At 58.1% G+C, this 18,096-nt stretch overlaps 1 protein-coding gene across 5 annotated transcripts in view; it reads right to left on the minus strand.

Annotated features, from left to right (window-relative positions):
- Nucleotides 1-18,096, minus strand: part of PTPRF (protein tyrosine phosphatase receptor type F) — an 83,438-nt gene that overhangs the window by 32,237 nt on the left and 33,105 nt on the right. For all 5 annotated transcript variants that reach the window (XM_065914759.1, XM_065914780.1, XM_065914772.1 and 2 more), the window contains 2 exons: nt 15,840-16,028; nt 7,311-7,421 (listed from right to left, as the gene is read on the minus strand). In XM_065914759.1, coding sequence (XP_065770831.1) covers nt 7,311-7,421; nt 15,840-16,028 — 300 coding nt within the window. The remainder of the gene's footprint in view (nt 1-7,310; nt 7,422-15,839; nt 16,029-18,096) is intronic.

Here is an 18,096-nt window from a genome sequence, read left to right on the forward strand (position 1 = left end):
AGATAGAACCTTTGGACTTTTGTGAAAACCATTAAGACACGTGGCTTTTCCTCTCCACTTCTGGTCTCTAACCTGGGGGGTTGGGGGCTGGGGACCACCTTGCACAACACTCAAAAGGACCTGCTTGAGAACAAAGGAGCTATTGAGGAGGGCAGAGGTAGAGACGGAGACAGACAAATGCCTGAACAAACTGTTTAAACACCTGGATCCAGCCCTGCCTGACGCCAATCTACTTATACCTCCAGTTTTGTAAGACAAGTTTCCGTGTTTCGCGTTAAGCTGACAGAAGTGGGCTTCTGTCATCTGTCCTAAAGCTGAGGGTCTGCATAGAGTGATGGCAGAACTGTTCAGGTAGAGCAGTGCTGTGTGGCAGGGGGACATGTGGTTCCCAGGGGCATGGCTGGCAGGAGAAAGCCACGACAAAGAGTTTCCTTTGAGCGCTCCCCACAAACGGCAAAAGGTGAGGTTGGGAGGCTCAGACACGGTGCAGGCACTCCCGGGCTCTGGTGCTGAGGCTGGGGCACAGGTCGTGAGGCGCGGCATGCCCGCTGGTGAAGATGTAGCCTGGCTCAAGCAAAAGGCTCAGCGGTCCTAACTGACCAGCTCTCTCCGTGCCGCTCCTCTCTGCCAGGGGCTGCCCCGTCTCCTCCTGGTGCATGGGCATTCAGATAAAGAGGCGAGAACTGACAGCTGACACTCAGGGAGGTGTTCATACACGTACTGGGAGCAGGTCCGTGGGGTGAAAAGCTCAGGCCCCTTTGAGCCCTGGCTCACAGGGTGAATGGAAGAGAGCAGGGCGGCTCCATGAAGAAGCTTCTGGGTCTGGTGAGGCTGGCGGGAGAACACTCTCCAGTTGGCATGAGGATGGGCCCCAAGCCTGTGTCAGGGACACACCTGTCAGCTTGACAGTGGTCAGTGGCAGAATCCTGGGGCCTGATCGGGTCCCTGGACGTGAGAACAAAGAGCCCCAGGCGAAGGAAGTAGGTCCTTGGTGGATAAACCTTAGGTCTCAACCTAAGCCGTGAAGAAAACTGACCAGGCTTTACTTCAAACAGTCCCGGAGGACGAGGTCTTCTTGCCAGCTCCAGGAAATAAGGGCCCTTGGGGAACTAACATTGAGAAGGGTTTGTTTTTATTTCCTCCCTCCCAGATGCAAGTGGAAGGGAGAACCCCAGGGGCTAAGGATGAGTGAGAGGTCAGAGGTGAGCCTCTGCATCACCCCTAGCACCAGGGCAGGGCCTCAAGCCCAGGACTCCTGGACGGCACACTCCGGTAGGACACCTCCCTTCACAGGCCTGCTGGGCTTCAGCCAACACAAAGAGCCTGAATGGGTTTCACTGCAGAGCAGACTCATCTTCCCCACGGTGTAGGGGCTAGGACTACAGAGAGGAGGTGGGGGTGACAGCGGCGGATGACCACTTCCTGGGATCCTGAGTATCTGTGGAGTCCCGAATTCTGGATGGTCACCCCCCTGTCCCAAGTGCCAGGAGTGGCTGGTGCCTCCCTGCAGCAGTCTCACTGCCACTCCTCCTGCCGTCGCTGACACGAGGCCTCCAGAAGGGGCAGGACTCGCCCTGGACTCAGTCTATTGACAGCAGCAACAGCAGGGAAGGAAAAACCAAGGCTGGGGAAAAATGCACTTAGGGTCTAATCTTGAGCTCCAACAATGACGGTCTATTACTGTTCCCCGAGCATCCTTACTGCTGACATTTTATAGACAATTTCCAAAACAGGGCATTGCCATTTCTGGATTATATTTCAGCTGTAACTTTTAAGTCTAATTATTTGAGCTGACAACCCCCTATAATAGGGCGGTGCGGCGCCTGGAGGCAACGGCATTCAGTGGAGTGACAGCCTAATCGCAGGGGGGAGGCAGCCCCGCAATCGGCATTCACTCTCGGAAATTTCTCTGATGAAAATAACACAACATTAAGGAGGGGATAAGGGGCAGGATTCACCGTATCAAGATAAAATAACTCTTTAATAAATAACCTTGTGGCTGCCGCAGAGCAGTAATTAAATGCCGGCGCACTCGGCACACAGTTTTAAGTAAAGCTGGAAAAATGTAAGATGTAATTATCAGCACCAAACAAATTACCAGCACGGCAAATCCCCCCCGGAATATTTAGAAACTCATTTCTGCCTTCCCATTAAATATTTGTGTACATGCTTATTTTTGGTGGAACCACGGAATGGGAAAAGGAGAAGGGACAAGGGACTGGGAGGGTGGTGGAGGGGGCCCAGGGGGAGGCGGGGGCAGGCTGGGCTCTCTCTGCTGATGACCGTTTTCTGAACTCGCCCCGGGCAGATTTGCCCGGTCAGCAAAACGGTGTAACTGAAATGCCCCAGAGCTCAGGAGTGCATATAATGATGCTCAGGGCTGGTATCTGAGCCGAGGCTGCAGTCCTCCTCTCGACAGGCTCCCTCTCCTCGTGGAGGAAACCCAAGCCACAGAGAGAACGCAGAGGACACCAAGTGGCCTGAGTCTGCTCCCTGGGGCTTCACCCAGTGGACAGGAGCGCCTCCTCTAACCGCTCAGACCAAGGGACAGAGAAAGGACCGCTGCCTGTGTCCTTGCCCCTCGGCCCCTGTTGCTGGATCGAGGGCGGGGAGTAGGGGCCTGGCCCCTTGGGTGTGAGACTACTCTGGAATGGGCTGCTGCGAGGTCTCCAGAAAGCCCTCCCTGACCCACGGCCATGCTAGGGCTGCTGCGAGGCTCACACATAGCTCTAAGCAGCAGTTGACCGCTCGGTCAGATGTGAGCTCCTGGTTGAATGCCCAGCACCCAGCGTGGGGCCGAGGAAATGCCAGCTGTCTGGGAGAAGGGCTTGGACCAGGTGAGAAGACTCTCATCTGGATCTAGCTGGAGAGGGAAGAGCCCAGTCAATGGGAGGCTTCCTCAGTGAGCCAAAGTGACACCACGTCTGAGCCCTGTGCCCCAGACACTAAGCTCGGTGGGCAGAGCATGACTGCTGTCCGTCCAGCTTCGGGGAGGTGCTCAAGGACAGTGCAGATCCTGGAGGACATTCACCCTGGGCTGCAGGATCTTGAGGGGTGAGCTCATTCTAGATTAGCCTTCCCCTTCATCTTCCCAACAGTTTCAGCTGAGCTCTAGCAAATACGGATTTTAAGCAAGGGGGTGGTGGGAGCTGTGTAGGGCCCCACAGGTGCACATAAAGCCCTACAGCTCCTACAGAGCCCACAACCACTTCTGAGCTCCACCTGGAGCAGACAGCTGGCCTGGCCTGGGCACAAAGGCAGGGCCCAGTCTTGTGCCATGCACCATGCCCACCCAACCTCCCCAGCAGGGGAGCCCAGCTAAGGGGACATGCAGACACGTGGGGTAGTCAAGGACCCAAGCAGCAGAAACATGCGGGGCAGGGGGGCCTGCCCACCCACCCCTGGTCCTGCCCGCCTGCCGGCTCGAACAACGGGAGCGCAGAGCCCGACGGGCGGGCAGGCCTGACGGGGGCGAGCCCGAAGAGCTGACCGAGCCCGCTGGTCCCTACTGACGGGGGCATCCCGTCGATGGGCGAACTGTAGATGGATAAGAAGTGAAAAGGACCAACCTTCTCGCTGATCTGAGAGATGAGAGTTTGGGTTGATGGCAGAGTGCGATGAGGATGAGGAGGGAATAAAAAAAAGACAAGGAGAAACACAGAGAGAGTAAAAACAGGCCAACCTTCATCTGCCCACACAGCACGGAAACGAGACAAGACTCTTGTGCCCCACGCACACGCACGTGCCCACAGGTGCGCGCGGACCACGCCGCTCACAAAAGACTCAGGACTCATGGAGGACACGGGTGGACAGGGCTGGGTCCCGCCGGCAGGTGCCAGGCTCCAAAGGGTGGGACAGGGACGGGTGGGAGTGTGGCACAGGCAGGCCCCCGTGCCTCACGCACACCCCAAAGCTCAGACACACCCGCTGAGCTCAGGGCCCACCCAGCCCACAAACCCACCGAGGCACATGGGCCACTAGAACCCCACCACCGTGAGGAAGGCCCACGCTGCATGGCACCAGAGTGTGAGGAAGCTGGCCTGGAGCCTGTGGGGAGAAGCCACGGAACCATCGCCCCAATCAGAGACAGCTGCGGCCCAGCGGCCAGGCCCCTGCAGAGAAGTGGGGAAGGGCGGGGGCAAGTAGGCCAGGCTCGGTGGAAAGCGGGGCCCGTCCCTGGTCCCTGGCAGCTGTGCGTCCTAAGAGCTAGACGGGAGAGACGCTGTGGATGGAAGGAGCGAGTGAGTCACTGGGGGAGGGAGTGGGATGGAGAGGCTGGTCCACCCGGCATGCCTGGGCCTGCTAGACCGTGGGTGGAGGTACAGGCAACTGAGCAAAGTCAGACGAAACTGGGTGGTGCAGCCCCTGTGGTGTCTTCCCCGCGGCGGCAGCGGCTACTGACTGCCCAGCACGTCCTGCGTGCCCAGCACCGGGCTGGGAGCTCTCCACGCACGGCCCTGTGAAACGCAGCCGCTGTAGGTCTGAGAGGTGGTGGGAGCCCCGATTCTGCGGGACAGAGGAGGGGTGTGAGGTGGACACTGGGGCCAAATCCGAGGAGGAGACGTGACCTCGGGCCCCGTGGACGTGGCAGGAGAGAGTTAGAGACAGATGGGAGACAAGACCCAGAGCAAGGCTGTACATCTGAAGAGTGCTTTGTAATGGCGGGGAGGGAAGATTCCCCGAAGCGACACTGGGCAAGGTCTGGAGACCCTGTGAGTTGTGACCAGGGGGTGCTATTGCATCCAGTGGGCCGTAAACACTCCGAAATGCACAGGACAGCCCCGCACAGCGAAGGGTTACTTGGCCTCAAATGTCAATCGTGTTGAGGCTGAGAAACCTGACCTGGCATCCACACTGACCGGATGCTGAAGTTGAGCCCAGTGGGGGCCTCCCACTGGCCTGGAGGGTGACAGGTGCCCTGTCTGGAAGGAAGCTTTACCGCCGCTCTGACAGGAAGCAGGCGGGCAGAGGCCAGCACTGGAGGCTTTCTCCATGTATACCCACCCCCAAGAGGGGTTCAGGATACAGCAGCTGGTGTCCCAGAAGAGTAAGGGGCTGATGGGGTTCTCAGCACTGCTGGGGCAGAAAGCAGGGGCTCTGCAAGGACTGTGATAAGGAGCGGGGGTGGACCCCAGATGCCAGGGTCCTAGCAGCATGGCTTAGGGTTCTGTCCTAGGGCTACAGGGCAAATCTCTCTCTGCAAAGCAGGGCAGGTACAGATTCAGGTGCGGCCTGGCTATGAGACATGTCCTAGGGACAGACTGAGGACTGGCCCCATAGGTACAGATTCAGGTGGGGCCTGGCTATCAGACACGTCCTAGGGACGGACTGAGGACTGGCCCCACAGGGATGTGTGTGCGCGCCAGTAAGAGGGAGGGAAAACCAAAGTGCGGTTGTCCCTATTTTAGGATTCCTAGCAAGTGGGGCTAGAACTAAAGGGACATCCACATTCCTGGCCCAAAAGGCCTGTGGAAATAGGCCCAGAAAGGCAGTTCAGGAAGACCTGTGGAAGTGGGGGATGGGCCATGGCAGGACCCAGTTAAGAGTCCTGCCTGAGCCCATCACGTGCGGACAGTGGAGTTCCCATAGACAAGGAGGTAAGATCCGCCTGGTCAGGGCCGGAGCCACCAGCTACAGCATCTGAGCTCAGCTCATCCAAAGAGACCCACTGTCCCACCTCGGGCTGAGGCCAGGGTGATGGTGACTTCAGAGAACGCTGCCACGCCAAGATGACGACGAGGAACTCAGCCGCCCCAGCTCTGGGCTTTCTGCCTTAGTACGGTGCCTGTAGCTCTGCCTGCCCCTCCTCTCCCTGGTACAGCCTCATGCAGTGAAGGATTTCACTGAGGAGGCCTCGAAACTCCACATTCTCAACCTGATGGTCTTCAGGAAGAAGTGCTGGGTCAGATCCACACAGCAGTTGGAACTGTCTGGGGGGAGGAGGGAGGTCTCTGAGTAGGGTCTTCAGTTGCTCCTCTCAGAGGGAACTCATTAGGACCCAGTGCATTGGTCAGAAGCTCTGCTGAGGGCAGCATGGGGGGAAGGCCGTGCAATTTGTGACACGCTCATCTTGGCCATCTGGGTGACGGGCATGCTCCTAGCCTCCATGCCCTGACGCTGTTCCTTAAGACAGCTCAGGTGAGCCCTGAAGAGCAGAACACCTGAGAAGGGGACCTCTGGGGACCTCCCATCCCATGCCCCTAATTCTGATGAGGCATCAGCCACCCTCTGAAGCCCTGTTTTCCCCTCACCTGTGGCCTCTTAGGATCTTGTGCCCTGACAGCACAGCCCCTTAAAAAGCTCACGGCTGATGGCCTAATTCTCTCTCATCTGTCTGACCACGTGGCCCTGAAGGGTGGGACAGGCCACTGCGATCGCCCTGCCCTACACTTGGCCTGAGCGGACAGGCAGATGACACCCGCCGCGAAGCTGTACTAAGCACTTAGCATGATAAAATCATCACTGCGAAGAAGCGGCATCCACTTTCCTTTAGAAATCCCCCGAGGGGAGACGGTTTCACTTTTCACGACGCCCATCTATGAAGGAGGGTTAAGTCGGGGGGGGGGTGCGTAGAAGGGGTGCCAAGGGCCCTTCCTGGATACTGTGTACACAAAACCCAGAGTGTTCTCAGGAAGCGGCAGGTGGCCAGCTTTGGTTCCCCTTGGGCTGTGAGCCCAACAGACTGGACAGGCCAAAACAGCCCCAGACCCTTCTGCTGGGCACCTGGACTTGTGAACACGTGACCCACTTAGTCCCAGCAAGAAACACCTCAAACGCACGAGGTGCTCACCTGCAGGGGCTCAAAGCTGCCTGGGCCTGACCCCCCTACACAAGGATCCTGGCTGATGACAAAGCACAGCTGGCTCCTCCTCTAGGAAGGCCCAGGCAAACCTGGTCAAAGGACAGACTCAAGGAAGACCAGGCAGGTGTGAATATGTTCACACACAGACATGTGCGCCTACTCACACACACACACACACACACACACACACACACACACAGTCTGCTCAGAAGGCTCTAGGCTCTCGTGGGGCTCCAGGCCCATGAGGCAGGACCTATAAGAGATACAAATGCTCCCAAGAGCGGCTGTTCCCAAAGGGCCTGTGGGAAGAAGGCAAAGTCGGGCGATGTTAGGAGCTTGCCCAGTGGGAGCTGCTGCTGCTACGGCTGCTGCAGAGAGAGGCGGAAAGGAGGAGAGACAAGGCCCAGGGCAGCCTGGTGGGTCCACACCAAGGTTCTGGGCAGCAAGCCCGGCAGGTGCGGCTCGCCCCACAGGGTCAGGCAGGGCTGGGCACCACCTGAGTCCTTACCTCGCACGTATAGGTTGGCAGGGGCCGAGTAGCGAGTGCCTGCGGAGTTGGTTGCCACACACTCGTACTTGCCTTGGTCCGACTCCTCGCTGCTCTCAATCTGCAAGGCACCTGTGGGGACACAGAGATGGCGGTCTGGCCTGGCACCTGAGGAGGGCTCTCGACAGCACCCAAGGCTCGGGTCGACCAGATGTGGCAGGCATCAGGGCCACACCTGGCACAGATGCTGCTTCTGGGAAGCTCTCCCTGACAAGCCCAGAGGCCTCTTGGACAGAACCGAGGGTCAAGCTCCAGATATCAACCCCGCCCCACTCGCGGTCTAGCTGGGCCTGTGGGCTCGGCCAGGGGCTCTACCCCAACCCCCAACTCCACCAAGCATCTGCCACGCTCTGGCCAGTACGCAGTTCTGGAGCCTGTTTGCTAACGAGCATCCCCAATCAGAGCACCACGGAACCAGGCGTGGGTGGGAGCAGCCTGGAACCCACGGGCGTACAATGCCCTCCTCGGGCAAGACCTGAGATTCTACTGCCCACCAGAACCCACAGGAAGGAAGGGCTGCCCTGCGGGCCTGGGGCCCAGCAGCCCTGCCCACAGAACCCCTCCTCCCCGCCAGCCCCACCCATTCCGGCTCCTCTCCTCAGCCTGGTCCCTGCTAAAGTGCTTCGACCCACCGCGGCTCCTGCATAATTCAGGAGGCTAATGGAGGCTGCAGCTCCCACTCGGGCCAGCGCCCTGAGGGGCTGCTCTGGCCGCAGACGAACAAATAGGAGCCGGGACCTGGGGAGGGGAAGAGGGGGGTGGGCGCTGAAAATGACCCTCACAGAGGGTGGAGGAAAGGGCTGGGGCCAGTCCTGGCAGGTCCAGGTACCAGGTAGGGGAGGCCAAGGTGGGGGATGGGGGTGAAACCAGGACGTGGCCACCCCTGGCCCCGGCAGTAAGCGCCTGAGAGAGGGTACACCGGGCGGAGCGGACCGGCGTGACAGGAACACCCCGAGGCACAAACAACACCCGCTCCCTGGAACAAGCTGACAGACAATCACACCCACGCAGGACGCTCCAACGGACAGTTAACAACCCCACAGGACACAGCCTGACAGAAACCCCTGCCTACACAGACCTACCCCACCCAGAGCCCAGGCCGGCTGACAGTCACACCCACACAGGACGCAGACAGAACTGCCCGATCCCGCCTGACCCGATGGGACAGGAACCACAGGGAGGAGGCCTCGTGGCCCAGGCTCTGGGGGGCGGGGGGCGTGGGGTCCCACTGCAGGTCTGAGCTGTAATAGCCTCTTCACCCCCTGATACCTCTCTTTCATCACCCAAATGCTAGGCAACAGGAGGGGCTATGAACACTGGAGGTGGGGAGAGGGATGCTTAGGCTCAACCCCAACGCAGAGGGAGAAAGGGCTGGCGGGCTCTGTGTTCCTGGTCAGCCCTCCCCACCAGCATCAGGGCGCATGAGGACCCAGGACACATGCCAAATACCCAGCTCCTATGAGAACAGCCTTGATGGGCACCCAACAGGTCATGTTTATGGGATGGATGGACACTGTCACAGAAAACGCTCATTCAAGCAGATGGGGGTCAGGCCCCTGGCCAAGGGGCGAGGGGGCTGTATGCAGTTCAGCTGAGGGGAGGAGGGAGTCCTGGCAGCTGGTGCCACAGGTGAGAGCAGGAAGTGGCACCTGGGTGGAGGAGGAGGCTCCCCTGCATTAAGAACCAGGACTGGTCAGGGGACCCCACGCAGACCCTGAGACTACTGCACACAGAAACCCCCAAATCTGGAACCAATACCATGAGCCTGCAGTGGGGGCTTGGCCCCATCTTCTGTTCTGAAAACAGCTTGGCCCTGAACTCCGAGGGTCTAGAGGTGCCCAAGGATACTGAGAGGCGGGGAGAAAACGATGTGAATACAAATACTACAGAAGCCACCATTTTACAGGATGTCTGCTCTGGGCCAGACCATACCCAATCCTTTCCCTCTGCTCTAGTCATCATACCCCATGAGGTGGGTCCCTGGCCTCAGCCTAAACAGGAGGAAATAGACTTTTGAGAGAGAAATTGAGTTTTCAAAGGACATGAAGTGAGTCAAACTTGAACGTGGCTCTTCGTGGATCTTTGAGTCCAGTCTGGGCTTGGAATCCCAGAACGTAGGGTCCTGCAGCATGAAAGCAGCTGGGGCTCATGGGTCAGGGGATCAGGCTACCCAGGACCCTGTTAATTTCTATTGTCATTCCAGCCTCTGTTAGTTTTAACTGCATGTCCTTCCTAGTGTTTGCTGGACTGAGGGATTTACAGGGAGAGCCTCAATCTACCACAGGGCCGGATGCTGAAGGGGGAGCTAGCTATAATTAAAGGCCCCAAGACCAAGGAGGTTCTTGAAAAGGAAGGCAAGGCTTGGTCATGCTCCCCCACTGCATGGGAAGATTCTCCATCTCTGGCTAGCCTTGAAGACCAGGGCCTGGCTTCCTTGCAGGAGTCAGCAGAGCCCCTTCTGTCTGTGGGGCTGGCCTAGAAGGCCTGGTCAGTGGGCTTGCAGGCCCAAGGCAGGGATGAGCCGAGTTATGTCCACAATCCAGACTTAGAATGGATGAGTTACAGGAGGGGATGGCTGAGAGTGGATGCGTGTGGTGGCCGGTGGTGCTGAGGGGCCGGAGCTGGAGATGAGGAGGCTGGAGAGGCGGGGATGGGGGAGGTGACGACGGGACGGGACGGGATGGAGTGGTGGTGACGGCGTGGCGAGGCGTGGCGTGGCGAGATGCACGGACAGCATTCTTACCTCTGATTGGTGAACCACCTGGCGAGGTAATTTGAATGCAAATAAGATCAGAGAGAAGCATTAGTACAAAGGGAAGGAAAGCCACAAAAAGCCAAATCAGATAAAATAAAACACGAGAGAGGGCCTTAATAAATACACGGAGAAATTGAGGCCTGGCTAAAGCCGCTGCAAGTGGTATGTGAGCAAGCGCCAGCTGCGTGGAGGCGAAGCTGTGTTCCCCAGGTCACTGGCAAGGCTCTGAGAAGGGGGGGCAACTGAGCCTAGGTCAGCAGGGCTGGGGGGGGGCGTGTGATAGGAATCAGGACAGTGAGGCAGGCTTCCTGAAGACCCCAAGGCCGAGGTCAATGGAGGGGGAAGGTGAAGACAAGAGGCGATAACCCCACCCTGCAGGGACTCCTGAAGTGCACAGGATGAAGCAGGATTTCAAAATAGAGGACTTACCCAAAGTAAAGCATTTAAGCAGACAGAAGAAAGGGCTAAAGGGAGGGCTCACTTCAAGCTACCACCAGCCCAGCCCCCCACAAACACACAAACCAGCCCCCTCCTCACCATCCGGTGGCAGATCCCTGTGAGGTCACTCAACCCTGCTAAACAAAGTGACTGCAGAGTACCCCCAACCTGGCTGGTGAGGGGCAGAGGCCATTCCCTGCACCCCTTTGCCTGTTCATTGCCTTATAACCCTGGGAATCAGCAGCCTAGAGGGCCAGATGCTCACTCTGCAAATGCCTGGTGCGGGGCTGCTATCAGGTCTAGATTGGCTCCCTCCCCAACAGCGGCCCCGCTCTACAGCTGCCCCATCCAGAGGAGTGGGGGCCTGTGGACAGGTCCAGGTCAGCGCTGTCTCTGCCCCTCTCTGCCCACTCCTGGGGAGGGCAGCGTGCCGGGAGACAAACACTGATTACGGCTCATTGAACCCAGTGACACCCACTGAGGAGGAATTATCCATCTTGGCAAGAATCAGGAAACGGAGGCTGAGGAACATCAAGTGCTCGAAGCCCCAGGTCACACAGCTTATGAGGTGGCAGGAACCAACCAGGGCTGGCTCACGGCCTTCCCACTGGACCGGGCTGCCTCCTGCAGACACAGAGGCTGGAGAGAAGGCAAAGGCAGCACTGGGCCCTGGGCAGTGTGTGAGGCGCACAGAGATGGTCCAAGGAGAATCATCTTCCCGGTGATCCTCCAGGCGTGGTCCACACACCTTCAGGGTTCCTGAGGCCCTTTCAGGGGTCTGCAAGGTCAAAGCCGTTTTCACACTACTGAGAAGCTTTTGGTCTTTTTCACTCCTGTTCTCTCATAAACGTACAGCAGAGTTTCCTGGAGGCATCAGGATATGTGATATCACAACAGACCAAAGACAGAAGCAGACAGGAGGATCCAGCTGCCTTCTATTAAGCCCCAAATTAAAGAGATTTGTAAAAGTGTAAAACAGGGCCACTCTTCTCACTGAACGCTTTTGTTTCACAAAATATAATTATTTTCCATTAAAAAATGTTGTTTATGTTAACATGTAATGGGTTTTTAAATTATTTTAAAGTAGATTAATAAACATTTAAAACCTTCTTGGTCTTAACATCTAAAGTGGCAAATACTGATAAATAAAACCCACACAAACAAAAGCTCTTGGAGATCCTCTGATATTTACAGCCAGGGGTGCTGAGACCACAACGTCCACAGGCCGATCTACTCCTACAATCCAGGTCTGACATGGGAGGGGGAGGGGGGGAGGGGGGGAAAGGGATGGCCACCTAAATGCTCCAGGCCTGGGACCCCTAGCTCTGGCCTCAGTAATTCCAAAACCTAACCTGCTGTATGACAAGACTCTGGGCCTCTCTGGAAAGCCGTTTCCCCATCAAACTGAAAGAATTTGTCTTTTCCATTTTCCGTGATGAGTGTGGGAGACAGGAGGGTCCCTCAGATCCACACTGCCCCTGAGGAATGCCAGAGTGTTCGGATAAAAGGGACCATTGCTGACAGCATGCCCTCCTGGCAGGCCAGCTGGTGGTGGGATGAAATGGGGGCTGCCGCCCTCAGGCCCACCAGAGTTCCATCTGTCTGGGCCAGTGGGCCTCTTTCTGCAGCCAGATGTTGGCATCCAGGCTCAGGTGTCTGGGTGAGCAGCGGACAGTGTGGGCAAGTGGTCCTCCATGGTGATGGGGATGGTGGCATGCACACTCAGGCCGTGGGAAGAGCGGAACACAGGAGGTTCGTCCCATAGTGGTCCTTCCGGGTTAGGCAGAGTATGGGGCCCACAGCAGTGGTTTGGAGCCCCACTTGGCGGTCAGCCCCGTCTTGGCTCCAGTGATGCTGCCCGCTCCTGACTGACTTCCACTCTCCCTGAGTTTGTGCCCATTCCTCTGGGGCCCACACTGGGTCTCAAGTTCAAATCCTTCAATAGACACAGGCTGTGCAGCAGGTGACGTCACTTCGGAGAAGAAAGCACCTGCTGAGCAGGGGCTGTGCCTGGGCCGTGCACATGCACTTGTCTCATGCTTTTGCTCCAGGGCGCCACGCTCTGGCGCCGTGTGCTGGGGCTCAGTCTGCAGACACCTGAGGAGTTCTGGGTACGGTCAGGGAGGGCCTGAGGTTTGGAGAAGATGAGGCTGTGGCGCTCTGGGGCCCTGGCAGGGCCCAGCCTCTCCTCATGCCCAGGTTAGTCGGATGTGATAGCAGAAGGCCCTGGATGCCGTCCCAGGGGAGCTCCCCAGCCTCAGATCTCCACGTGACCCTGGGTGGGTGACTCCCTAACTTGGCTGTAAAGCAGGCATGATAATCACAAACTGCCCTACTTCTCACAGTTGCAAGAGAATCAGGTGCAACCAAAGGCAGGAAAGCACTTTGTAAACGGTTGGTGATGCATAAACTGTGAGGTCCCTGTAAAAGCTGAGCGCTTGAGGCTATTCCACTCCGTCAGGGAAGCCCCTGTCAGATGTGCCTGGCACAGTTCCACACCCTTCTCAACTGTACAGGCCAGGGGCAGCAGCTACTGGGTCAAGGGTCAGGACCAGGGTCAGGCAGTGATGGAAAGAGTCCTGTTATTGAGCAAGTGGGATGACTGAGGCCCCTCAGATGCCATCCCAGGAGCTGGATCCTGGGCCATTACCCTTAGGTCACCGCTTTCACATGGCAGGAAAGGTCAAACAAGAAAGGTTTCCCCAGACCTGAGAAGCAGGTGTGCAAGGACAGGGCCCAAAGGTCATCAGGAAATCTTTTATCCTCAGGGCTCAGAGATATCTGTCCTATAGCTGGGCTTGTGCTGGTCACCCACCAGGCCCTTGCAGGCAGGAGCCAACCCCAGGCCCTCCTTGCAGAACACCCAGGCTAAGGGACCAGAGCTGGAGCCAGATGGTGACAACACATAGCAAGGGGAGTCCTGAAGGAGTGGGCCTCAGGCAGAGAAGTGGGGCTTCACATTCTAGCGAATGTGAGTAGAGGGTGAGGATGTGGCTGGGGGGCTTGCTACAAATCAGGGAGTGACTAGAGCTACAAAGAGCCCCATTCACAGACCCCTCATCACAGGCGTCAGCTACAGCTCTCACCTCCACTGCCTCACTTAATCCTCACTGTAACTCCTTTTTAAAGATGAGAAACTGAAGCTCAAAGTTAAGTAACTTGAGTGAGGCCAAGAGGCTAGTGGGTGAAGCCAGGACCCGATGAGAAGAAGCTAGAGACGTGAGCTGGGGAAGAGTGAGAAAGGCCGTGTGTGCCTGTTCAGGAGTGTGCACCTGGCCATGGAGGCAGCAGGATGCCACTGAGGTCGTCAGAGCACATGGGGCACACGCAGGAAACCCTCCCAGTGCTGCAGGACCGAGTCAAGGGCAGGGCCTGGAGAGCAGTGTTCAGTGACCTGGGATACCGGAGGAGGAGAGAGGACCAACGTGAAAGCAATGTGGGTGACCAATCAAGAGGGCTAGGCAGTTCCTTATGCGGAGCAGGAGTTGCGGTGTATCCTAAGTTCCAGGTTAGAGGGGCTGCCACTCAGAGGGAGAGGGTCAGTGGAAGCAGGACACCATTGTTCGGAAAGGAGTTACCCCCCTTCACGGTCAGGGTCACACCCAGAAGGCAGAGAGCTTTTTTAGTCTAGGACTCCGGCAGGATGTTTGGGTTAGAGAGACAGAACAGGGACTCGCAGGCGTGGAGACAGATGGAACCTGAAGCTCCAGGAGTGGGCGAGCCAGGCGGGGGAAGGGCTCTGGCTATGGGGCAAGAGCAGGGCTCACGCGCTCCCTGCCTGGAGCAGTGAGCAGACTGGGCTGCTGAGCAGAGAAGGGGCACTCGGAAAAGAGGGAAGCCGGGGCGACAGGCGAGCGAGTGGGTTGAGAGGGAGGCAGGGTGGCTGCTGAGAGGCCGAGGAGGCCAGGGAGCAGCATTCTGCGGGAGCCGACTCACGGAGCTGTGAATGGGTGGCACTGGGCCCGGCACACAGCAGGCGCCACATAAATACTTAACGAACGGAACACGCGAGACGGCGTGCCTTCCCGGAACTGCTGCCACAGACGTCGCCATGCCGGGTGCAGGCCAGGCCTGCAGGGAGGACCATCTGGCTGCTTGGGGAGCCTGCCTGGGGGTGCGGGGACACGCAGAGGAGCCGAACCGTGGCGGCCGCTGTGCCACGCTGGGCAGCGGCCGCGAACGCTGGCGGCCTGTTTCCTGCCTTGATTATGGCTGTTTTAATTAACTGCGCTACAGCTGCCTCCATCTTGTTGAGTTTTAATTAAATTAAATGAGCTAACACTTCGTAGGCTGTCTCAGGCGGCCGCGGCTGGGACCAGAATCCTGCCCCTGCTGGGTGGCTCATCCTTTTCTCCTCCCCTGGACACCATGGGGGCGCCCACCCGGCTGGAGCTGATGTGGAGGGACTGGCACCCCAGGGAGTGGCAGGACACCTCGATAGCCGGCAAGGCCCTGAGAGGGGCAAGGTCATGACCTCCTTTGCGGAGGTGACACCACAGCTGATGGGTATGGTTGGTGCTGGTCATCCGGCCCGAGCCCACCATCCCACAGCTAGCAGGAGGGCTCCTGGACTGAGGTTGACCAGCCCAGCCCGCACTGGCGGCAGACGCAGAGCTGCAGCCAAGCTGATTCCAAGGCTCCCTTCCCACAAAAACGGAATCAATTATCCTGGCGGGAGCCTCGCAGGCAGATCGATCGACGGGGCGACACCTCCCGCCCAGTTTCAAGGCAGCATCCTTGCTCGCAGGGCTCCAAGCTGGCTCGACTGAGACGTCCAGAGGAGACAGGTGGCCCTGGTGGCCAAAGGATGGCTGAACATCCCCCTGGCTGCAAGCCTCTGAGGTCCAGCCTTTGGAAGCCTGATGAATCAGACATCTTTGGCCTTTTTCCCTGCCGTCCGGAGAAGCACAGAGAAACACCATCCAGGCCCCCCTCTCAGGCTGGGCTCCAGGGAAGGCAGAGGATGAATGCCCACAGAGCACCTTCGCAGAGCCCAACACAGGCTGGGAAAGACACTCGTGCCTCCAGGTGCAGAGGTGGACTAAAGTCTGGAGTCAGACAGTCCCGGGAAGGTGAAAGAATCGCCGATGATTCGCTGCCAAGCTCTCTTCCTGGGCACGTCAGGTGGGCGTACAGTAGTATCTGGCGCACCCACCAGGTGCCCTCTGATCAGCCCTGGAAAGTCAACCCAGGTCGAGGCCTCCCATAGCTCCCAGGCCCAAGAGGGACGCGCTGGGGTCTGGTCCAGCACCTTTCCTTAAGTCTGCGCGGCCCCTCGACCCTTGCCCTCTGCTCACCTGAACGCAGTTGCTTGATTCTGCCGTTGCTTGCGGCGGGGTCCACAGGGAGGAAGTCCTTGAACCAAGAGATCTCAGGGTCTGGATTCCCGCCTGCTGCACACAGCATGGTGGCTGTGCGGGCCTTCTCCACCACCTTCAGCTGAGGCCCCATGTCGATGGAGGGGAACCCAAGGGGCAGCTGTTCCTCTGCAGACAGAAAGCAAAGGTGCACGTTAGGGCTGGCACTGCCTGCCCAATGGGACTGTCTTGATTCCCAGGGTAGCTGCGACCCTTGGCTCCTCTCTTCTCTGCATTCTAAGTACGAAGCCTGCCCTGACGTGAGGAACCAGAGTCCGGAGCCCCACTGTCCAGCCCTGCCCTTCACAGGGCCAGCGAGCTGCCAGGGGGCCCACCCTGTCCTGTCAGAGGATTACAGGTCTGAGAAGTAGGCCTCAGACTGCAGACATGAGTACTTAGCTCTCCAGGCCCTGGGAAAATGGTTCTGAGCCTCTCCTAGCCACAGAAGAAAGTGCTTCGTGACACTGGGCTGGAGGGGGCCCATGGCCCCCACAGTGGCATCACCAGCCACAACTCAGCCCAAAGGCTCCCTGTGCCATCCAGTCCCCACCCTCTTGTGTGCATGTGTAGTGTCCTTTCCGCTGCCTGCACCCAGCCTTCAGCTCCACCATGGGGCAGAGCCCCATGTCACAGCCTGGGATCTGGCCCTGACTCTGGGCACCCCTTGCCTTACCAACGACCCGTCTCCGACCCCGGGTCCCCACCCTGAACCTCCTTCCTTACTCAGTCCTGACCCTGGAGGCCATGGTCAGGCCTGGGGACCAGGTCTGAGCATGTGGAGGCTGAAGAGATTAAAAAAAAAAAAAGCCCTGTGAGGACATCAAAAAGTCGATGAGGGAGGCAAAACTCCTTGGCTGCTTTCTCCCAGCTTGCCAGGGGCTGGGGGCTCACAGAGGAGTCACACCCACAGGAGCAACAGGCAGGGACTGCAGTAGCACACCCCTGCTGTCACTGCACATGGACTCCTGCATCAGCCCTGAGGGGCCCGGACGGGGGCCAGGCTGCGCACTCCCCACTTGGGAGCACATGGGGCTGAACACAGACTCTGGACAAGTGCAGACCAAGAAGAGCTCCCCGCCTCCATCACTAACTAGCTCTGCGACCTAGGAGTGTTACTAATCCTCTCCCTTTATCCATTTTTATCTATTAACAAGGTTCAAGTGCCCTCCTTATAAAGTCGTGAAGACTACATCTAATGATGCACATAAGGTGCTGCAAAGTATCAGACAAAGAACCTGAACCCCAGGACTACTGGCTGACATTATCATAATAGCGACGGCTGGGCCACCGGGGCAGGCAAGTACCAAGACTTGGGCCTGGGGCCCCCTTCCTGTCCTGGTCTGGTGAGAGGCAGCGCCCCCTGCCAGGAGCAAACCACAGAGTTAGTGTGGCAATTTGGCAGAGCCTCTCCACCAGTGTGGATGCCAGGCTGCAAACCCAGTGGGGGAACGGGAACCCTGTCCTTTGTCAGTCTCCTGATAGGGGAGTGGGGCCCCGTGGAGGGGGAGGCCAGCACTACACCCATCTCCCTCCCGCAGGCCCAGTTCAAGGGTGTGGGGATGTTTGCCGAGGTCAGCTCCCATGCCAGGGAAAAGCCAAGTGGCATCCTCGGAAAGTAGGAAGGTAGAGGTTGGCAGGGCTGATCTCCCCAGAGACCCAGGGGGAGTAACTGGTGGGCCGGCAGGAGAGGAAGTTGGAGGAGCCCCAGCAGGCAAGAGCAAGACATTTCTCTCTCTGCTGCCACACCCCAGGGGGGGCTCTGCCAAGGCTCCAGCTGCCTGGGGCATCCCTACGGGACTGTGGCGCTATCAGGAGAATGGGTGGGGTCTCGGGCTGGGGACCAGTAGGAGTCACCTCCCCAGCTTCTCTAGGTAGCTGGCAGGACACCTTCCCACCTGCAGCCCTATAAACTCCAAACATGAACCCAGCGTCTGTTTGGCTGTAAATATGATCCCACAGTGTCCAGACTTTTAGCTCTGATTTTTAAAAGGAAAATGTTAGCTGTGGCAAGAAAAGGGAGGATAGAAATGAAAGCAGGACTTGGGATATGCCAAGCAGGGAAACAGCTTCCCTTGGTCCTGCCGCCACTAGCTTTTCCAGGAAGGCCCAGGTGGGGCTCCGTCCACTTCCACCCTCCCTGAACTCCCCAATAGCCGGGGGATACTCAGGGCTGCTGGAGCCATCCCAGCCCACTGGG

Source organism: Muntiacus reevesi, chromosome 1, assembly GCF_963930625.1.
Source record: "Muntiacus reevesi chromosome 1, mMunRee1.1, whole genome shotgun sequence".
NCBI classification, from domain to species: domain Eukaryota; kingdom Metazoa; phylum Chordata; class Mammalia; order Artiodactyla; family Cervidae; genus Muntiacus; species Muntiacus reevesi.